Below are 19,543 nucleotides of genomic sequence, written 5' to 3' on the forward strand. Positions count from 1 at the left end.
AAACCATTCACTTTTGGTGTGCAGTAAACCTTTGAATATATCAAACAACAAGATGATAAATGCTCACGCGTATGGCGCGGTTTATAACTTATGATCTTTATACTTATCGTACTGGATTTAGTTTTGCCCCAATTCAGAAGAAGAATGAGCATTACTGAGGCCATTTAAATTTTGAATCTTCTATTTGTCATTGTGATAATCGTGGAGAGGATGGCACAGTTGCCAATCCCATATCTGTCTGTAAATAAAAAAAAATTAGCTGACGCAACAATAGTGAAAATATTATGCTCTTACGTAACTTTACAAGTTTTGCTTTCGTCGTTTATATTCAAGAGACGGTTGTTGTTCAGTAAATTGCAAGTCACGTTTTCATTTGTGACGATGAGTAAACCCAAATGTCTCGATAGGTGTGTGAATGGTTCCTCTTTTTTCCCCCAGAGGATTCAGAGTTTGGGGTTTCGGAGTTTCTCTGCATGCTCATAGCAAATTCTTGTAGCAAGTAGCTTCTTTCACAAGCGGATGTTGCACTGAAATCTACGAAGCGGGTTCACAACCCTCTTTCCAGTGCTGTCCAAAAGGTCCTATGGAATTAGTTTAATACACGGCAAATGTGATCAACTCCACTCTGCAGGGGTAGTTCGATACTTTTACTTGACGTCGCAACCTGATCGTTTTAAAGAAATTAGTTAACCGCTGTTGTAACATGGATACTATACCATAGCGCGTTCAAAACATTTACCCAGTTTCGGTTTGAATAGGGTAACTTTATTCCTCATGCAAAATTGTGCGATTAGGTAATTAGCCATAACTTACTTTTGTAATTAATGATTAACAAGATTTCATACTTTTCTTAATCCGGGGACTTACAGTTCGCATACACGCTACAGAATTCTGCTGTTGAAGTGATCGGGGGGACTCGGAGAGCAGCTCCTAATCCGTGCAAGATTACGAACTCTTTCAGTGGCTTTGTACATGTTCGTGGTTGGTGGTTCCGAGGCAATAACGATCGGATTAGGGCCTGTGATAGCTTTAAACAATAATACCCCAATTTAAGAAATGGATTAAGTAAATCAAATAGTTTTCTGTGAGCGACCTACCATTATATCGATTTGCTTCCGTCATACCTAAACAATAAATGCAAAGGCTTCGGCGACACGTTTTCAAATGATGGATTATTATGCGTGCCGACCGCAATGAGGTATGCACAGTTTTACGCTTTCACATGTCCTCATATGGTACAAGACATCCTTCATAGCCTGGCAGTGTGTAATGGGGCACTGGCGACGCTGTAAGAAACATAATGCAAAAAGGAAATGAATTACAAATTATGTCCGATCAAGAAATTAATAACGCCGTATATATTTTACCTGTTTTTTTCCTTGATGGCATTCGTGAGCATGGAGGATCAACATAATGTTTTCTTGGACTATCTTCAGCTTTTCAGCGTTGGTTGCAGGAAGCAGGATTCTACCAGTTTTGGTACCATCAGTCGATCCTGGAACATATGGTGCCACGTGGGCAACATGCTGCATGGCCCACAAATGGACGTCCATCCCCACCTTTGGTGTCTTGTGCTTCTGCTGCTGATTGGTGTTTAAACTCTCTTTGGATAGCAACACAGTTGAAGCTGAAGTTAGGCTGTGCTGGGTTGAAGGTGACACCGGCCGGGATGATGGATCCTCATTGAGCTTTTCGCTTTCTGCTTTTTGAATCATCGACAGCTTATTCTGAAAATTCTTGATCTTCTTCTTTGCGCTAGAGCAATGCGGCACGTCGCAAATGGCATTGGTGCACAGTTTTGCGTGATAGATAATCAGAGCGACGAGTTCTGCGCAGGTCGGGCAGCTACTTGTTGAATCCAGAATGCTTTCCATTATGGACTTGGCCGCTTTGAATTTACACGAAAGGTTGTGGCTAATAATCGCCTTCATCGATTTACAATAAGATTCGTGGCAATTGGCAAAACGGCACTGAAAAGAGTGAAGAAGCGAATTGATACGACGATCGATTTTTGACTTTCGAGCTTCTTCGATATCCGTACAATCTGCTGGTTGTTCCTGGACGTCTAGGTTGAATCCTAGAATCTCCATTTTGTGACAATGTTTGCCCTTTTGATAGCACGGGATGCACAAAATGAAATACTCGCATTTAGCGCAGTAGAATCGCGTCTCCACCTTCGATTTGCAAATTGTGCAAACATCATAGCGCACGTCGGTTCCTTGGCAATGCAATACTATTAAGACGTCTGAAGCTATTGCCTTGAAATTGCACACTTGCAACTTTTTAATCTTCTGATGTGCTATCACGTTCGACACAATTTGTTGCACGACACCTTTTCCTAATTCCGTCTGTTGTGCACCTGTCGCCTGTGCCAAAGTTTGCACTGCAGATTGCATTGGACCTCCTGGGAATCTGTGCTGATCTCTTGGTGGAGAAAGCAGATGATCTTTTTTTCGTGAGCTATTCTCACTTGGATTTTGTTGCTTAACTTGCTCATTTCCGCAAATAATGATGGGCTGCTTTACTTTCTTGCCAGCAACGACGGGAACCTCAAGTCTCTGAAGTTGATTGTATCGTTTCGCAGCCAAGCCTCCATCATTTTTAGGCGTTTCTATATCTTCAGGTGTTGCTTGATTCGTTCTTTCTTGTAAGACGATCGCTAGTCGAGATCGGCTCGTTTCCAGTTGCTTACGGACAACGTGCAGCTGTTCAACATCTGCAGTACTTAAAACCAACACCATGGCATATTTTTTTCGAGTTTCTTTTGTAAGCTTAAATAGAATTGATGATTCTGGACGTGCTACTGCTTCAGAGTTCTCAGCCAATTCAACTTTTTCAACTACGAGCTTCAGATCGGTTTCGAATCGTACGATTTGATTTGTCGTCTCTCCTGATTGGCAAGCCTTTTCTTTGGTCAAGTCCGCTACTTTTTCTTCCATGAGCTAATATTTAACAATTTATATCAACTGAACTCAAAGCAACAACACTTGAATACCTTCAGCTTATTTTCTGCGCTTTGAAGCTTTGTACGCACGATTTGAAAAAAATTTTCATTCACGGTGGCCGCTTGTAGTTCCATTTTTGCTTTAAGAGTAAGGTCAACTGCGTTGCTTTAACAAAAAAAAGAATTTGAGAAAGAATGCCATTGATGAAGTTACGTTAAATAACAATGCTTTAAAAAAAATATGAACCCATTTGTGCCGTAGAACATTAGCTCGTCTCGATCTTGTTTGTTTTGTCCTCGGTCTGGGCTCTGCAATCGAGCCTTCTTGCTGGATGCTGTACTGGATTCTGGAGCCTCGTCCAACCGTCGTTTATGAGTTCGCTGGATATCTTGACAAGACGCTGTAGATTTGTCGCAGAATCGGTTATTTTATCATACTCAACGCGTCATCAAGAAATTTTACGGCTTGCTTCACCTTTTCCACTTATCTTCTCAGAATCTCCTATAGAACTATTGTTTTTAGCCTGGCTGACTTGATTCATCATCGCATCTTTGTCGCCGCTACAGTTTAGCCCAGGAATATTTTCAGAAACTGCTTGTTCTTTATCTAGCAACCGAACAAGGAACGAAAGGACGTCCATACAGGCTAGGGAAAAAAAAGACGCAATAATTCGATAAAACGAATTGGTTAAACTTACAAATCAATAAACTGATTATATAACTTACGTTTATTACTGTGTCCCAAAGCGGTACTGAACCAGTTAACTGGATCAGATGGCGTTTCCAGAAAGCTTGACAATTGCGCCGATACAGCAGTTTCACATCGCACGTTTCTATACATCTGAAATAAATTGTTCATCTTAACTTGTGTGGTTCTTGCCAGGTGAAGTTTGTCATGAAATCTGAAAACAAATTGTTTCAAATATTGTGTTGGACAATGGAATAAACTATATAGCATACTCTGTTATTCGCTGATGCATTTCATTGAATGTGGTGGACAAGTCATTTTGGTGAGGAATATGAACATCCATCGTCACTTTCAGAGATTTCAACTGACCAATGGTTTCTTTGTTTGAAAAATTCCTTTGCCTTATTTTCTGATGAAGCCAGCTTATCCAAGCAAGAATGACTTCATGTGCAGATGTGATTTTATGATAGTCTCTTAAGGCATGCTCACAAGCATTGTTTGTTTCCTCAGTTAGAACTTTTAGCCGCTGGGAACATGTAGTGTATAGTTCATTGGCATTTTGTATCACATGTTTGCCTTCAAAGCAACCAGCAGATGCAGGAAGGTTACAATTTGAACACCAATCTGCATCACTCCATCTAGTAATTTTACTAAACGAAACATAATCATGAGTTGATACCAATGGAAACATGTGACTTTCATTTTACTCTTTTTCACTTTTCTTTCCAGAAAAGTTGCATCCAGAACAGTTTGTCAAAGTGTCTGAGCTGATTTGAGACTGCAATCGAGGAACAATTAGTAGTAGCTCACGCTATATAATACGAAACTGTAATACCTGCATACAAGGGGGGCAAAGAAAATGGCGGCGCCTTTTCTCATGGTGTGGCTTTTTCTCTATTTCATCTTTTTCAAAAAGTATTAGACAATTTTTACATTTGATGAATTCCTCATCAGAAAAACTTGATTGGTTTGGAAAGTTATCGTTAGACACGAGAAATTCTAATCAACTTGTAGTAGTAGTGCTATAGCGTGCTCTGATTCTTGTGAATTTGAAGCGAAGAAACATTCCATCGGGAGTCTCCCATTTTTTAGCAGACTACACATTAAGAGGTTCAGAAAATGGCGTCTTCGAGACGTGTTTGTAACACGTTATTCGATTAGGAAAGGCTGGGAAAATATTTGACTGATACTACTACTGTATGGTGTTAGACACAGAAAAGAAAAACCAACAAAAACTTACGGGTATCGAATTGGGTCACACAGCCCGATAATTAGCTGCCAGCATCCATGAACCTAGTGGCCATGGGGAGACTTACGAACAACCTACGAGCTCCGATTACCTCTTCTCTACCTTTCAGCTTTTGCTTCGATCTTCAAGGTAGTGAATTGGTTGAAAAAGATGTTGAAGATATCCAAGAAGAAGTCTTCAGCAAAACAAAAGGTGAAAGTACTCGCATCTTGATGAAATCAAAATTTTTTTTCCCGTTTTGTCGTAAATTTCTCCGAGGCATTGGGAATAGGTAGCTTCGTGTTTTTACCAAAAATTGTGAATTCATTTTACTTATATTGGTTTTTTTGTTAAAAGAAAGAGGATGCAGGAAAATAGTTCCATGTCTTTACCAGCAATGGGACTTGCCGAAATCTGTCCGTTATTACACTCGTCTTGATTTTACACGCCAAAACCCCTATTGGGATTTTTGGGATAAGATGAAAAAATCCCTTGCTGAGCCTTCGGTGCTTCCCAACGAGTACGTTATTTTCCTTAAATTCTATTGCTATTATCTTCTTTGTTTCCATTCATCAATTTTCCTTTTTCTAGTAGACGAATGAGTAAACTTGATGGTTTTACAACTGAGAGTAACCCTGAAAAGAAAGACTTGGCTCAATCGTCTCCTAACGGAGAAATTTCCGAGAAAAGCAAATACTCATCTGAACCTGTTCCCGCTATTTGCCCAAATCCAAATATCAGTGTATTGGATTTTAACAAATAAAATCCTCAAATCAAATCAAATCCAAATCACATCATTTGCGGATGTGGATTAAATTGGATTTTATTGGTTAGGTTAGTTAAAGTTAGCTTAGGTTAGTTTAGGTTAGGTTACTGAAGGACTTTTGCTGTTTTGAATGATTCAAAAATCCAATGCAAATCCGCAAAAAATTGGATTTGCTTCGGATTTTTTGTTTTTTGCGGATTTGATTGGCCAAAATCCAATACACTGCCAAATATCAACGGTAAACTTAAGGAAAACAAAGTGCCTCAGGACGAAACCGTTCCCCAGGAGCTGCAGACCAGCAGGTAAACCAAACATTGGTTGAAAAAGATGTTGAAGATATCCAAGAAGAAGTCTTCTGCAAAACAAAAGGTGAAAGTCCTAGCATCTTGATGAATTCAAGATTCTCCGTGACAATCGAACGTGTGTAAATAGAATGTCCTTGTAGCTAATTGAACTGCTCGGGTATGATGTCAGATGTTTCTAAGAATAACGAGAAAGAGTCCAATTTTTTGAGAATAAATAAATAATTTCTTTCGCGCCTTGTTGTCATATTTCTATAGTAATAATAATAATTAAATAGTAGCCTAGTAATACGCTATAAACCTAATGGTGTTAGATACAAAAAGGAAAAACAAAAACTTCCGGGTAGCGAATTGGGTCACACAGCCCGATGATTAGCTGCCAGCATCCATGAACCTAGTGGCCATGGGGAGGCTTACGAACAACCTACGAGCTCCGATTACCTCTTCTCTACCTTTCAGCTTTTGGTTCGATCTTCAAGGTAGTGAACAGTACTACAGATCGATTTTTTGCCATTTTTAGCCTGGCGAAGCTTTTTTTGGTGCGCCATTTAGCCCCTTTATAGTAGGCATGGCTCTTCTTTTTTCTCTTTTCTTTTCTCTCTTCTTTTTTTCTTTCTTCTTCTTTTCTCTCTTTTTGTTTTTCTTTCTTCTTCTTTTCTCTCTTCTTCTTTTCTTTTTTGAAGGCGTAGAATCTTGCGTATCTTGAATGATGAATTGGTGGGAAAGGGAAGGAGGGAAATTGGCGGTGTCGGGACTTGAACCCGGGGCCCTCAGAATGCGAAGCGAAGGTGGTAACCACTGTGCCAGGACCGCACATCCCAAACAAATTTTGCTTTGGGGGTCACACGCATTCAAATAGGTAGCTTATGAAGCATTGTAAAAGTGTAGCATGGCACTATGGCTCAGTATACCGCTACTATGCTGATTTCACGGGTTCGACTCTATGCTTTTATATTATTTTAATTTTTTTTTTTTACGTTTAGCAACGCACTAGTAACTTTTGCTCGTGCAAGAACTGGGGATAGCGTATTTTAACACTTCTTTTTCTTAATTTTAGTCTGCCAATCGTTAATTTTAGTCAATGCCTAATTTATTCGTTATTTTGCCCGCCTAATTTTAATTCTTTTTTTCACTTAAAGCACTCCCTATTTTTGCCCGCAGACCCTTTCACTTTATTTATTTATTTTTCAACATTTCCATTATGTTTTTGACATGTTTCTTTGTGTACACATACCCACTAAATTCGCGGTAAAAATGGTGTTACGCAACAATACGATTAGATGGCGCTCTGATCGCTGCAGACGTACATTTCCTGAGTGCTATAAAACGAGGTAAACATTCGTATTCTTCGGTAATCAAGTCAATTTGCATAAAGCTTTTAATCAGTTAGCATCTCTTAATATCTCGGCAACTCTAATTATAAATTAGAGACCCAATAAAGCGAGCGCTTATTCAAATTTTAAGCAAGGGTTCGCACGTGGATAATGTTCTTTTTCATTACCCGCCATCCTTCTTGTGAATCTTTATCAGTTTGTCTTAATTTATTCAATGTAAAACATATTCATGGTTGATTGACAAGTGCTTTTTGATGAATAGTATCTCCTTGTTTAGGGAAATGTAAGATCCATACATGCATTTGGATCCAGCTGATTTCTTCAATCTCTTGGAATCTCTTGGTGCCAGGACCGCACATCAGAACCAAATTTAGCTTTCGGTGTCACCTATTTAAATAGCAGACCAACAATTATGTATTCGATGTATGGCATAGTGATATAGCTTTGCATTAATATGCCAATTACCCGTGTTAGATTCTTCTCAAATCCGATTTAAAAAAAATTTGGATTAAATAAGAAACCACATTAAAAATCTTTTTATATCTTATTTTAGTAATTAATCGTACCGAATTTTTTAGGTCATTAAGAAGTGCTCGATTAAGTAAAGAAAAGTACCAAATATATTTAAATTTGTTTTGGGAATAAACCAATCGCATTGCTCAATCATATTCGGCTAGTTAAGCAACGAAAATGGGGATTTTGCACACAAATTTCACTCAACATTCAACGTTATTAAATCTTAAAATGAAAACCGAAAAAGTGACCTTTTTTAACCAAAGAATACCGCTAATTTTAACAGAAGTTAAGCATAAACGGAAAATAAATTTAATTAAATAACACCGCAGTCTATTACGTTTGCAAAATTACTTTCGTTGACCTGACGGATCTTGCTAATCCTGTTTAAAACGTTAAGGCCAACGACTACGTGGCCAAAAACTGTGCTCGTCGTCTTCGTATCCGAGATCGGCTCTCCTAAGAGGATTTGGAAATCGGGCGAAACAAGTGTTCCCCAAACGTTGTCTTCTTTGACGGTGAAAAAAACAGAGCCAAGTTTGGGCGGTAGTCTCGAGACATCAGCAATGAACAGAAGATTTTCATGATCGAGGATTTGCCCTCCCCTCACAGAAGGAATGCTATTAGAGGCCGGCAATCCATTGAGGCCTATGTGTTGCTGCGCATTAAAATGTATTCATTTAATTGCTATACTAAAGAACTGGTCATCTGATGTCTTACCGGAAATACTAATGAGCCTAGGTATCCGGGAGGTATATTACCAGTACAAAACTCCCGGAATTTTGAAGCCATAATGGGTGCAAGTTGATCGTCGACCTTCAAAATTACGCGTTCGCTTGGTTGGTCATCTATCAGAAACTGAAAATAGCACATCGTACCGTTGCTAGATGGCTTTAGCCTGAAATGTGTCCAATACGCCCATGTAGGATTACTACCCGACTTATAACATTAAGTAGTCGATGATTCGAATACTTTTCGCTGGATTCGTAGGTTAGGTGTTTCTCCATGACCACATCGAATCTAGTAGCAGGTATCCCACGACATTTCTTTAAAGACGCGGTTTCAGCGCCCGGATCATCGACTAATCGCTTAGAGCTTTGCTGCATCCCTGAGCAAGAAGCTAAAGACCCACAATAATAATATAAACGTGTACATGAATTAAAGTAAAAACAACAAAACATACGGCGCGGCTCATCATTTTCAAAGTTTTTCTCATCTTTTTCGCAGCCATCTCCTTCTCTTTTCAGACAATCGTCCATCTTCAGATCGTCGTTGTCCTCCACGGCCATGTTATCCTTACCACTGCTGTCGGTGTTCATTGCCGAATCGTTGCCTGAATTTGAAAATTCACCACTCAGGAGCGTAATTAAGAAAGCAAGGATTTCACATATGCTGTAAAAAAAGGAGAAAAAAATGTATACATTTAGATTGTTTTGATACGCATAGAAATATAATTACGCTTGGTGCTTGGACTTAAATTCGTCTCCACCCTGAAGCAGTTTAGCCCTTTAAACCAGTTAACAAGATCAGTTGGAGATGTGTCACTAGAAAAATGAGCTAGGTATTCAGAATCGTGTTGCGCACTGCCATAAGTATTCAGGATGCCGAGCACGTCTAATTGCATAGCTTTGGCTTCTCTAGATTTTTCGGTGAACCTGAAAGTAGATTGGTTCTATACTAAGTACACTTTTTTAAAACTGAAAAAACTGAATTCTTTTTTTACCTGTCTATCAGTTCATCAATGTGGTTCATTGTTTTGTGTCTGTTTATGTCTGCTTCCAACGAAGCATCAAAAACCTCAGTTGACTTAAGGCATTCCAACTGAGCAATTGTAGTGACAATTGATGCATCCCTGTGAGTTATTTCCAACTGAAGCCATCTAATCCAGGCAAGGACTACCTGATGGATAGATTGAATTTTGTGACAATCTTTGAGAGCCTGATCACACATTGAACTGGTTTGACTAATTTTAGATTTATGATGCTCTAAACGATTATTGTAAACATCAAGGTAGTCAGAAGTTTTATGTTTCTCGTGCAAGCAGGCATCCAATGCAGTAATATTACAGTTTGTGCACCAAAGCTGTTTCTTCCTAAGAGAAGGGCAGAAATATTTTAACTCATAAAGAGATACCCCATTAAACTGAATAGTTTTCAACCCTTTCTCTTTTTTGCTTGCTCTTGCCCGAGAGGATTCTACTACTTTTAGAAGGTGCAAGGCAACATGATTAGTGACTAATTGTTCACATTTCCTCCTTGAAAGGGTTGAAGTCGACCTACAGACAGGGCATGCTATTTTATTTCTGCCTACAGGCCCGCTTAAATCCTTAAATGCAAATGAAATGTAAATACTATGTGAGTACTGTATGAGTATTTGGAAGAATGTAGCACCTTGATACAGGGTAGACAAAAGAAGTGGTAACACTTTTCCCAATATTGGCACTCGTTCCTTTTCATCAAAATTAATAAAACAGATACGGCACGAGACGGAGTCTTCGTCGTCGTATGCCATCGTGGAGTTAACTGTTTCCGATATTTCTGACATTTTCAAATGCACCGCACAGCATGCATACAAAACACGAATAGATGAGAATGCAGACGACTAGAAACAGAATCTGCGGTTCATAACTTCAAATCATTTCCATATCAATACTACGCAGCAAATTTGTATTTAAAAATTTGAAAAGCACACGAATCATGTTTACGCTTAATTTGAACATTCATCAACGAAGATTTAACATTCGAAAAATAAATGTATTAAAATGCGCAACACCAGAGTCATAGAAACCTGGTTGCTCTACGGTGTGTGTAAATGCCACAAGGATTTGCGGGGACTTGTGGTCGAAATTTCCGCCCTTTTGTGGGCGGAGCTGGCAGCGTCAGAGAGCCATCTGTTGACTAGAATTAGAGATATCCTGACATCGTGCAATAGAATCATAAGGGATACGACATAAAATATCAGTTGTTGGGTCTAGTGGTTAGCACCCTCGATTGCCATGCGGGAGGCCCAAGTTCGAATCCAGTAGTTGCATTATCTTTTTTCCATTTCCTAACGTATGCTGACCACACGCTGCGCTAGGTTCCACTTTCCACTGTTTTTCCACTCATTTCAATTCTGTATTAAAATTTTATATTACGTAATTTTATATTAGTATTATATCTATTAAGCCTCTCTGACAATTAACTTGTTTGCGCAAGAAGTATTGCGCGCTGACAGGCCGTTATTATAGTAGGCCATGCTTGAAAAAGACACGCTTGACTTGGCCATCCGACTACTCTAAGTACAGTATATTGCAGAAAAATGTGGCGGTTTTCCCTATGCTTTGTTTGCCAAACCTGACACATTTCACTGCAACCTCCTGTACAAACCGCTGGAGTAAAGTACTAAGTACTTCCCCCTCGTTTGGCGGGTCTGCTATGATTGGCTGTCGAAATTTTGGCAGGACATAGCTCATTGGTTGGGGGCCATGTAGTACTCCACCAAAACCGCTAGGTTCGCTATTTAACTGCCAGAATTCGACCACAAGTCCCCGCAAACCCTTGTAGCATTTACACACACCGTAGAGCAACCAGGTTTCTATGACTCTGGCAACACTGTAAACACGTGGTTTCTGGGTTTCTGCGTAATGTAAGCAAATGTGGCAATGTTGCGTTCGTTTCAAAGAACAAACTCATCTTCCGTTTCCGTGTAAGCTACAGGTCGCGCTCAGGCTGTCCGTCTCCATTGTTAACGAAGGTAGTTGCCTAGTGAATCATCTGGGGCTTGTTTTCCACATATGAAACGGTTTATTTGTTGCCGGAATTGGAATCTTAGTTTAAATGTTATCGTTTTTGTCACCATAACGTGGTAAGTAAATGTAGTCGATGTTTGTTTATTTTTTTAAATCCTCGTTACGTTTTCTTCTCATTTGCAAAACGTTGAATTAACTTTGCCCTTCTAAAGCAATGCCGCGTTGTAGCAAGCTTCTGGCCCCAATCAGTATTCAAGTCGTAACTAAGATGACATCTTCTAATTATTTTATTGACAAAAAATTTTTTGCATGTTTTATTTAGTTGTATGGCTTACAATTATAAACTGGTGATTGTTAATATTAACAGGAATGGCATAACTATCCTTATGGTTTACTTGTGTTGCACTTTTGACTTCGTCAGCATGGAATGAAGCAATGAAAATATGTGTGATACAGCTGGTGTCATAATTTCGTGCCATATTTGCCTATTACAGTTCAAGAGAGACAACCTGAAACCAAAATAATTTGACTGTATAAGAAATTCTCAAATTCTTAAAAGGTTCATTATTTTCATTTAATTTAATTGCCTGGTCACCATTATTTTTGCTTTACATTCAAACAAGCAAAAATTCTACTCCACGATTAATTTTTTCATTTTAAAATAAAAAAGTGGTTTTTTTTTTTTAAGGACGATTCCATATCTTGTTCCACTCCCGCAACCCGACGAATATATCAGGGTTCCAGTTAGAAGGTTTAGCAGCAAACAACATTATTTTACATGGGGTCACCATAGCAATGGCCCGAGCCCATCAATTTGTGGAAGTGGAAAAGCAAGAAAAAGTATATTTGGTAACCTGAAACCATGTCGTTTTGAGGTTACATTAAAGGCACAATTATCTTAGGCTTATTTTTATTTGTTGTATGACTGTTTGTTTTCTATATTAAAATAACAAACATCAATTTTAGCTCTGAATTCCTCGGCACAAATGTTAAAAAAAAACTGGTGCACTCGCTGCACCGTTCTAGGCACAACCATCTGTCGACAGCAGCAACACGAGATGCGCTATCTGGCTGAAGCGTTGAAAGAGACTTCTGTGGTGGTTGAAAGTTAAATTTACCAGTGCTGCGTCATGGGGGATAAGGCTATCGAGTATGGCCAGCGAGTCCTTCAGCACTATACCGTGATATCCTCAATTCTTCGCAGCTTGTTCAGGTTATTTTTTTGTGTTTATAGTTTCTGTTTCTTTCAAAATAATCCTATGTGCCATTCTTTTTATGATCAATAGCGTGACATCATGAGTCGCATGTTAACCAACGATAGCAACGTTGCTCTAATGGAAAGCGGAAAGCAAGCCGTCCATAATCTGTGTTTCCCCCCGTGCTTTTGAAGATACGGAGAAAGACGTCGTCCTTACTATGGCAAAGGCAAAAAAAAAAACTTAAAGAAACGGTAAAAAGTTATTATTAGGTTCGAGCTCTACTTTGTGAATAACAGGATTTTTCCCATCAAGTCATTGATGGTTGGCTCAAAGACGGTAATTGCTGTCAGTTTGCCTCCCGCCAACTTTTACAAAATCTGATGGCAATAGAAACAAATCTTATCGACATTTCGTTTGTTAAAGACAATCCAGAAAATCTTTCCTTACATTCGATCGATTTGCCGAAACAATGGAGGCTAGTCACTCCGATCCCATAGTAAAAGGTTAGTGATTCTAGATTTTAATTTCTCCGTTTGTTTATACCCATGTTTTATTCCTTTACAGCTTTTCAGTCTTTTAACTGGGGATTTCAGAGGTCGCAATAAATGAACATAAACAAGCAAACGGTGTTTGTAGCCAAAACCTTTTATATGGGCGAAGAAAATAAGATTACAAAGCAAACCGATGGTGAACTCTTCTCAAAATTTCATTCAGTCAGGTTTTTTATGTTTCCATTTGCAACAGGTGGCGTATTAAAAGAACTCTCCGTCGAAATGGGTAATCAAACAAGTAATCGACGAGAAGCAGTAATAGTTTTGCGGCCACCAAAATACCTGCAAAACATTCAACAGAAACGACCGCTTTCTGTGATTCGCTTTTACGACCACCAATCGTCAGAAGTACGTTTTATTCTTCCATTTATTGCCGTACTTTTGTGTCTTATTTGTTGACGGACAGGAATGAGAGGCAAAATTGTAACTAAGTCTTCAGGGAAAGGAGCTAGAAGTTCGGTTAATGGCGACAACAGCAGCCGCTTTAAAAATACTCTTTTCGTTCGAGTGAGCAGTAACGGAGTATTTACAGAACGGGTTTTTATACAACTCGAGCGCATGAGGGCCCCTAACATTTGTGGCAAGTTTGTAAACATATTTACCAAGAAAAACGGTTTTCAAAGGTTAAAAATCTTAAAAGGTAATATTGCGGAAAAATTTCTATGCCACGGAAATTAATGAAATGTTTAGGTAGTCAAAGGTGAATCGGTTTCTTGCAGCCCGGAGTTGTTCCATAACTACACACGTTTGAAGATAGATCTAATATTTCGTTGCTGACGAATTAGACGTGGATGAAAAAGGTGGATTATTGTGCTTTCATATCAAGATCTATGACAGTGGGATCACTCGGGCATCCACCGAGTTCAACGTAGTTCTTAACAACCGACAACAATCATCACAAGGAAATCTGCCTAGGTACGAAACTTGGTAGAATAGTAATATTAAAAAAGATCTTTCTCTTGATTTGGTTCGGTGATGAGAAATTTTAGAATTTCCCTGCACTTGATTGGCTTTGGCTTCTACACTTATACCCTGACGTGTCAACCGCTATCGCAGACGGGATTACCACTTCCTCTATATTTCACTATGGAAATTAAGGAGGAAGTGGACTTTGAAAATATGTCTCCGTTAGTATTTGGTGTTATTTTCTTGTCTACGAAGATCATGAAAGGATCATTTGTGTAGGAAAATGAAGGTTTTTGTAAGTCTGATCATCAGCTGCATTTCTTGTGTTAACTTTGTTCAAATTGTCGGTAATTGGTTTAAAGTTCATGTTCCAAAGATCGTAATCGTGACTATTTCCGTTTTCCAAAATTCAGATGGCCAAACCTGCGACAAGAGAAACCAATTGGGTACCTGTGCGACATTGACATGTCCACCGGCGCAAAATGGTGCAATTTGCGAAAAGAGACGCTGCGTGAATAACAATGAAGGAACTGCTCCTTATGTTGTTGTCATTAGTTCCGCAGCTTCTGGTGCTCTCGTATTATTGTTAATCATACTCGTTGTAACAGGATTGTGTATCCGATCACGGAGGTTGGTAACGCCTATTGTTTACGTCACTATTTTCCATTACCTTTTTATTTAAAGCTTTCCCGTGTCTTTTTGTTACAAAACCTGAATTTTAAGACAAAGCAGAGGTGTTCCTGATCCCAAAATGTCGGTACCACCTGTAGCGAATTCGTACCTTTTCCGCTCACCATCAGCAACGACAAGACTCGTCAATGCGGCCTACAACCCACGTCCTCCTCTTCCGCTGATTGACGTCGAAGACGAAAATCCGTATGAGTACGAAACAGTCGATTTTCCAGAACTCAAACCGCAGTTGACTAATTCAACGTGAGTTTTAGTAGCATTTCAATTATATTGAGATACATATAATTATTTTTGACATTGTTATTCTGCCAGAAGCGATGAAGCGGAAAACGGTTATTTGATTCCAACTCCTTTAACAAAACCAAAACTTCCTCCTCCTCAAATTTTGGATCCTGCATACAACTACTGAATGACGGGCAATACAATTGCTAGTGGGATCTAGGTCTTTACTTTCGGGTGTTGAAAGGATTTTTGGTCATTGTTAACATTGATCTTTTTCTAGAATCCTGCTCTGAATCTATTCCGCCTAGAAATATTGGTTGCATTTTTTAAAATTATATTTTCATTCAAATGTTTCATTTTTTTTTATTGTTGAATTTCTGCTCTTTAATTTTATTGCCGTTAAATTTATATCAACACAGGAAACCAATTTCCGTCGCCGCTGCGAATAGAAGAGAATAATAACCACCAAGGAAAAATAACCGTCGAATTTCAAATATTTTTTCAGAGTTCCTTTTATTCTGGCCCGCAGAACCAGTCGGATATTCTGCGGAGACGCAAACATGTTCTTATCCACAAAAATTGTTACCACCTCGATTTACAGTGCTTTACTTCTAGGATTCCTTCAGATCTATGGTAATAGTACATTTCCATCTAAAATTAGTTTACCTGTTAATTTTTAATTCGGGTTGTGCACGTCTAGGATGCAAGGCAACGAGATGTGGCGCTAAATTTGAAAATGCTAAGTGTTCCGACAATCTGTGCTGTTCAACTTCTGGATATTGTGGTGAAACGATAGAACATTGCCTTACAATGTGTAATCCAAAATATGGCCGCTGCGATCCTTTCAGAGGTACACTGGTTTACTAGAATGTTAACAAATTAATAATTAAGTTTTTTTTTCATTTGCGAGATCCTTAGTCAATGCATCGATTGGATTCCGCGTTGAAGGTAAGCACGTCTTCTCGCGTTTAACGTGTCGTTGATATAATTCATTCACCAAACGTTTTACTCCTTAGGAAACCAGTGCGGTTCGGGAAATGATTTTAGATATTGTGCCGGCAGCATGTGTTGTTCAGAATACGGATATTGCGATGTATCGGATGAACATTGTGGTGATGGCTGTCAACCTTATTACGGACGTTGCAATGCAATTGCGAAATGCAATTTACCATCATACAATGGCCACATTTTCCCAGAAATAACAAGTCAACAGCGTACGCTGATAAGTGCAAAGAATAATTACTGGTACTTTCTTTGCGAACCGGACCATATTTTGAAAAATGTTACACGGCGGCTGCAACCGGTCACTTGCAATAACATTGATGGAACTTGGCCAGCAAATTATTATCCGGAATGTGGTAAGTAAAATTTACTGAATAAAATTATTCGTTTTATTCTCGATATTCTTTTATTAGTTGAAAACACGGCCTTTAAACACGATGTGATCACGGATGTGGCATTGGACGGGAATTTAATTACTTGCGACCAAAAACCCAGAAGAAATGAGGTGAAAATTGGAATCTATGATGCGCATTCTTTGATACAAGACATTCGTATTACCGTACGAGAAAGTTAGTAGGATCATCGTTGGCAAAGAAACTAACCAAATTCGTTACAGAATTTCATTTCTATTTGTAGCCGGTAACTACAACTTCAGTGTGTCGATCGTGGACATTATCCAAAGGAATAACGTGACTGTCCGCTATACAAAGCGATATGACGGCATTATCAAGTACGGCCAAACTGTCGTTTTCTTCACTAACATGATAACACCTTTAATGAACAAGGCGCGAAGATTCGTCCACTTCACTCCCCATGCTGGAATGAGAATATGCGAAATAGAAGTTCATTCCTACAACTCGGGTATGAGATATCTTTTAAAGAAATTTGATTCTTCTAAACTTCAACGATGTGATGGTGCAAAATAGGAAAATGGAACGAAATTATGTTGGTTGCTGTTGGCATGAGTTCCGTCATTTTCTTCCTTTTAGCAGCCCTGATAGTAACCGTCTTTTGTTTGCGAAACCAAAGGTTTTTAATAGTTTGAAGTATTCAGTTGATTGTCTTTGATAATTCTTTTTATATTTAGCAGTACACGCCCTGTCGCAGCTGTTTCTAAAAATAAAAATCAGATAAGCAATAGATACTCGTGGAGAATTAGTCAACAAGCGCCTCGTCCGCCATGTCTGGATGTCAACTTCCGTGCCTTACATACTTTCAACTATGACGAAAATCACTACGAGTATGAAGAAATCGTCACCTACACGGATGTTTCGATACCGCAAACTAATCGGATTCAAACGACAGAATCACTGTAAGCATTTTGCTTCTTTCATCTCTTCTAAATGGTAAATATTTTTCTTATTGGGGTTATTATTTCGTCAGATGTCCCGAACACTCGTACGATGAAGCAATAAGTTTGGGTGCACACTTGAACAAGCCATATTTACCTCCTCCGCCTGTTCCACATTTCTCAACTGAATGATAGACAAAAGAAATTAATGGCAAACATCATATGATTCAAAAGTCCATTTCTTATGAACAGTTATCTGAAATTGGGATTCTTGAAGCTTCTTAATAAAGATTCAGATTGTGGATATCCTTGTTTGATACGACCTTGCTGGTCTGTGTGGTTGTTCCTAGTGTTCCAACCGGACGTGGTTTTGGAAGCCATAAAATGGCGTATGTCGGCATAATCGCCGTCATATCCTTTTCTGTATTTTGTTTGTTTTGTTTCAGTGACTGACTTGGCCCTAAGAAATGCAGTTAATCGTTACTTTAGTCATCTTCGTCATCGCCGTAACCTGTACAATGATGCAGGAAACCAGCGATACACCTGAAGCGATGGTCCTTAAGGAACAAACTGAATTACTCAAAACAAAAGTTGTCCGCCTTCGCAACTTGGTGGGTCTAATCATAAATTTGCTGTCTTACTTTGCACTTTAAATTTAAATTGTTGTTTTCTAGAGGAACCTGTTGAAGAACAGCACGTTCTTTCGTAATTGGGAAGGTAAAACCAGTTGTTTTGAAATTTATACCACAGGATATGTTGGATATTGATTCTTGACAAAGGCACTTGCCCGTCGGAGTTGGATGCCCAGGTGCGTTGCTTCAAAATTACTGGGAAACAGGAAAACAATTGTCTTTGCTGGAGCACTGCAGTGGTCTGGTTTTATGTTTCTTTCCCTTTCTTTTATCATTTTTCTGTATACTTATTGCCACATTCCACAATCAGGTGAAAGTCAACTGGTTCACGGCTACCGCCTTTTGCGATTACCACGGCATGCATTTGATCTCCTTCTCTTCAAATATTGTAGGCAACAAGAATGGCCTCTCGACACGTCAGTATTGAGCAGTTTGTGTTCATAGACTTACCATTTAATATGTTCCTTGTATAATTGACGCCTTAGTTTGGAATTCGAACGGCAGAGTTGCAATATGGACTTCAGCGAGTGACGTGATTACTCGCCGTGCATGGGTCTTCCGCAATGGAGCTATTTTAAGCAAACAAGAAGCACATCGGGGCCAATCGATCGATGGACTCGATGAATTGCTTCTGGAGAACTTGGAACCGATGCAAAATGGAAGCTATCCAAACCTTAAACTACCCACCACCTGCATCAGTGCCAATATAATCGATTTGGGAACAAACCTAACATTTTATCCGGAATCGTGTTTGGAAAACAGGCCATTTGTTTGTGAGCAATTTATTCTGTGATAATCTTTTTAAGGAAATATTTTTCAGCTTTAATTTGCGCCACTTACTGATGGGCCTGCGACTGAAGATTGCGGCCCTTTTACAATTTGTCCGGCTTCTATTCAATTACGAACTTGAGTCAGTGAATGCTCGTTGGTAGAATAAATACCGCAGACATTTCAATTCAACATTTGTTAACTCTTTGTCTAGCTGTGTTTAACTGACTTTACTAATGAACAGGGTTGTGGTTTGGCGAGAGGAAATCATTTTTTACAGGATCAAATACGTGAACGTCTCTATGTCCTTGCTCGCTTGTCGTCAACCGGATTTCAGAGGTGCAAAAACAAATGTTATATTATTCATTAAATATAATCTTGAACATTTCTTGCCATAGGTGCAATCGCAACAATAAAATCCACGGCATGTCAAATTAGGAAAATGTATAAGTTGAAACGAAAAAGAATAATGGGTGAATTTAAGGACAAGTTTAAGCATTATGCTTAATTTCTTCTAATATTCTTTTCTTATTTACAGTGGAAGGAAAACGAAGAAAATTTTTAAAAAATGCGGTAAACGTGGTGTTGCACCCGCATCCTAAGCACGTAAATTGTGTTTTGCAACATCCGGATTGATAAGCATTTTATATTTTTGTTCGTGTTACCAACAGTTTATTTGGATACGACTTCTCGCTTAGAAATGACGACTGTCAATCGCCATTGTTACCCGAATTTCGTGATTTCGCAGGCTATTGTCTGGATGGTCTGTTGGACAAT

General features: G+C 38.9%; 3 protein-coding genes, 1 long non-coding RNA gene and 2 pseudogenes across 7 annotated transcripts; 3 read left to right on the forward strand and 3 right to left on the reverse strand.

Moving 5' to 3' along the window:
* Window positions 1-662: 662 nt before the first annotated feature.
* Window positions 663-4,511, reverse strand: LOC130688431 (uncharacterized). Its single transcript, XM_059496875.1, has 10 exons — window positions 4,476-4,511; window positions 4,340-4,410; window positions 3,905-4,282; window positions 3,671-3,846; window positions 3,408-3,590; window positions 3,192-3,345; window positions 2,996-3,110; window positions 1,368-2,942; window positions 1,098-1,286; window positions 663-1,027 (listed from the first exon to the last, which is right to left on the reverse strand). Exons 1-9 carry the CDS (start codon window positions 4,509-4,511, stop codon window positions 1,176-1,178), a joined length of 2,799 nt encoding a protein of 932 aa, XP_059352858.1. The 3' UTR covers window positions 663-1,027; window positions 1,098-1,175.
* Window positions 4,512-5,118: 607 nt separating this feature from the next.
* Window positions 5,119-5,594, forward strand: LOC132088267 (uncharacterized). Its single transcript, XR_009421682.1, has 3 exons — window positions 5,119-5,152; window positions 5,218-5,380; window positions 5,455-5,594. It is a non-coding gene; the product is annotated as an uncharacterized LOC132088267 (long non-coding RNA).
* Window positions 5,595-8,057: 2,463 nt separating this feature from the next.
* LOC130688430 (uncharacterized) lies at window positions 8,058-9,108 on the reverse strand. Its single transcript, XM_057511410.2, has 4 exons — window positions 8,959-9,108; window positions 8,748-8,895; window positions 8,496-8,673; window positions 8,058-8,433 (listed from the first exon to the last, which is right to left on the reverse strand). The coding sequence occupies exons 1-4, from the start codon at window positions 9,092-9,094 to the stop codon at window positions 8,092-8,094; spliced, it is 804 nt and encodes a 267-aa protein (XP_057367393.2). The 5' UTR covers window positions 9,095-9,108; the 3' UTR covers window positions 8,058-8,091.
* Window positions 9,109-9,141: 33 nt separating this feature from the next.
* On the reverse strand, window positions 9,142-10,286 carry LOC132088320 (uncharacterized; annotated as a pseudogene).
* Window positions 10,287-11,927: 1,641 nt separating this feature from the next.
* LOC130688453 (uncharacterized) lies at window positions 11,928-15,260 on the forward strand (annotated as a pseudogene).
* On the forward strand, window positions 14,015-18,876 carry LOC130688441 (uncharacterized). 4 transcript variants are annotated; one of them, XM_057511427.2, is made up of 18 exons: window positions 14,015-14,170; window positions 14,245-14,382; window positions 14,441-14,508; window positions 14,575-14,791; window positions 14,885-15,094; window positions 15,167-15,706; window positions 15,774-15,923; window positions 15,992-16,021; window positions 16,090-16,431; window positions 16,489-16,644; window positions 16,712-16,936; window positions 17,002-17,104; window positions 17,163-17,387; window positions 17,459-17,977; window positions 18,041-18,083; window positions 18,146-18,237; window positions 18,309-18,414; window positions 18,484-18,876. In XM_057511427.2, exons 6-14 carry the CDS (start codon window positions 15,634-15,636, stop codon window positions 17,556-17,558), a joined length of 1,404 nt encoding a protein of 467 aa, XP_057367410.1. In that variant the 5' UTR covers window positions 14,015-14,170; window positions 14,245-14,382; window positions 14,441-14,508; window positions 14,575-14,791; window positions 14,885-15,094; window positions 15,167-15,633; the 3' UTR covers window positions 17,559-17,977; window positions 18,041-18,083; window positions 18,146-18,237; window positions 18,309-18,414; window positions 18,484-18,876. The 4 variants fall into 4 exon arrangements, with proteins under 4 accessions (XP_057367410.1, XP_059352755.1, XP_059352757.1 ...); XM_059496772.1 differs by lacking the exons at window positions 14,015-14,170; window positions 14,245-14,382 and having other exon boundaries at window positions 14,389-14,508; window positions 15,164-15,706; XM_059496774.1 differs by lacking the exons at window positions 14,015-14,170; window positions 14,245-14,382 and having other exon boundaries at window positions 14,389-14,508; window positions 17,163-17,421; window positions 17,813-17,977.
* The last annotated feature ends 667 nt before the right edge of the window (window positions 18,877-19,543 follow it).

This window comes from Daphnia carinata, chromosome 9, assembly GCF_022539665.2.
Source record: "Daphnia carinata strain CSIRO-1 chromosome 9, CSIRO_AGI_Dcar_HiC_V3, whole genome shotgun sequence".
NCBI lineage: Eukaryota > Metazoa > Arthropoda > Branchiopoda > Diplostraca > Daphniidae > Daphnia > Daphnia carinata.

Excerpts from the sequence above, each read along its gene's own strand:
- LOC130688431 (XM_059496875.1), bottom strand. The coding sequence starts at position 4,511 with ATGAGAAAAGGCGCCGCCATTTTCTTTGCCCCCCTT. Across the intron at positions 4,283-4,339 it reads GGAAAGAAAAGTGAAAAAGA|TAAAATTACTAGATGGAGTG; the intron begins GTAAAATGAAAG and ends TGTTTCGTTTAG. Across the intron at positions 3,111-3,191 it reads ATGTTCTACGGCACAAATGG|CAACGCAGTTGACCTTACTC; the intron begins GTTCATATTTTT and ends TTTTTGTTAAAG.
- LOC130688430 (XM_057511410.2), bottom strand. The coding sequence starts at position 9,094 with ATGAACACCGACAGCAGTGGTAAGGATAACATGGCCGTGGAGGACAAC. Across the intron at positions 8,896-8,958 it reads TGAAAATGATGAGCCGCGCC|CTTCTTGCTCAGGGATGCAG; the intron begins GTATGTTTTGTT and ends GTGGGTCTTTAG. Across the intron at positions 8,674-8,747 it reads ACCTACGAATCCAGCGAAAA|GCTAAAGCCATCTAGCAACG; the intron begins GTATTCGAATCA and ends GACACATTTCAG.
- LOC130688441 (XM_057511427.2), top strand. The coding sequence starts at position 15,634 with ATGTTCTTATCCACAAAAATTGTTACCACCTCGATTTACAGTGCTTTA. Across the intron at positions 16,022-16,089 it reads GATTGGATTCCGCGTTGAAG|GAAACCAGTGCGGTTCGGGA; the intron begins GTAAGCACGTCT and ends TTTACTCCTTAG. Across the intron at positions 17,105-17,162 it reads TTTTGTTTGCGAAACCAAAG|CAGTACACGCCCTGTCGCAG; the intron begins GTTTTTAATAGT and ends TTTTATATTTAG.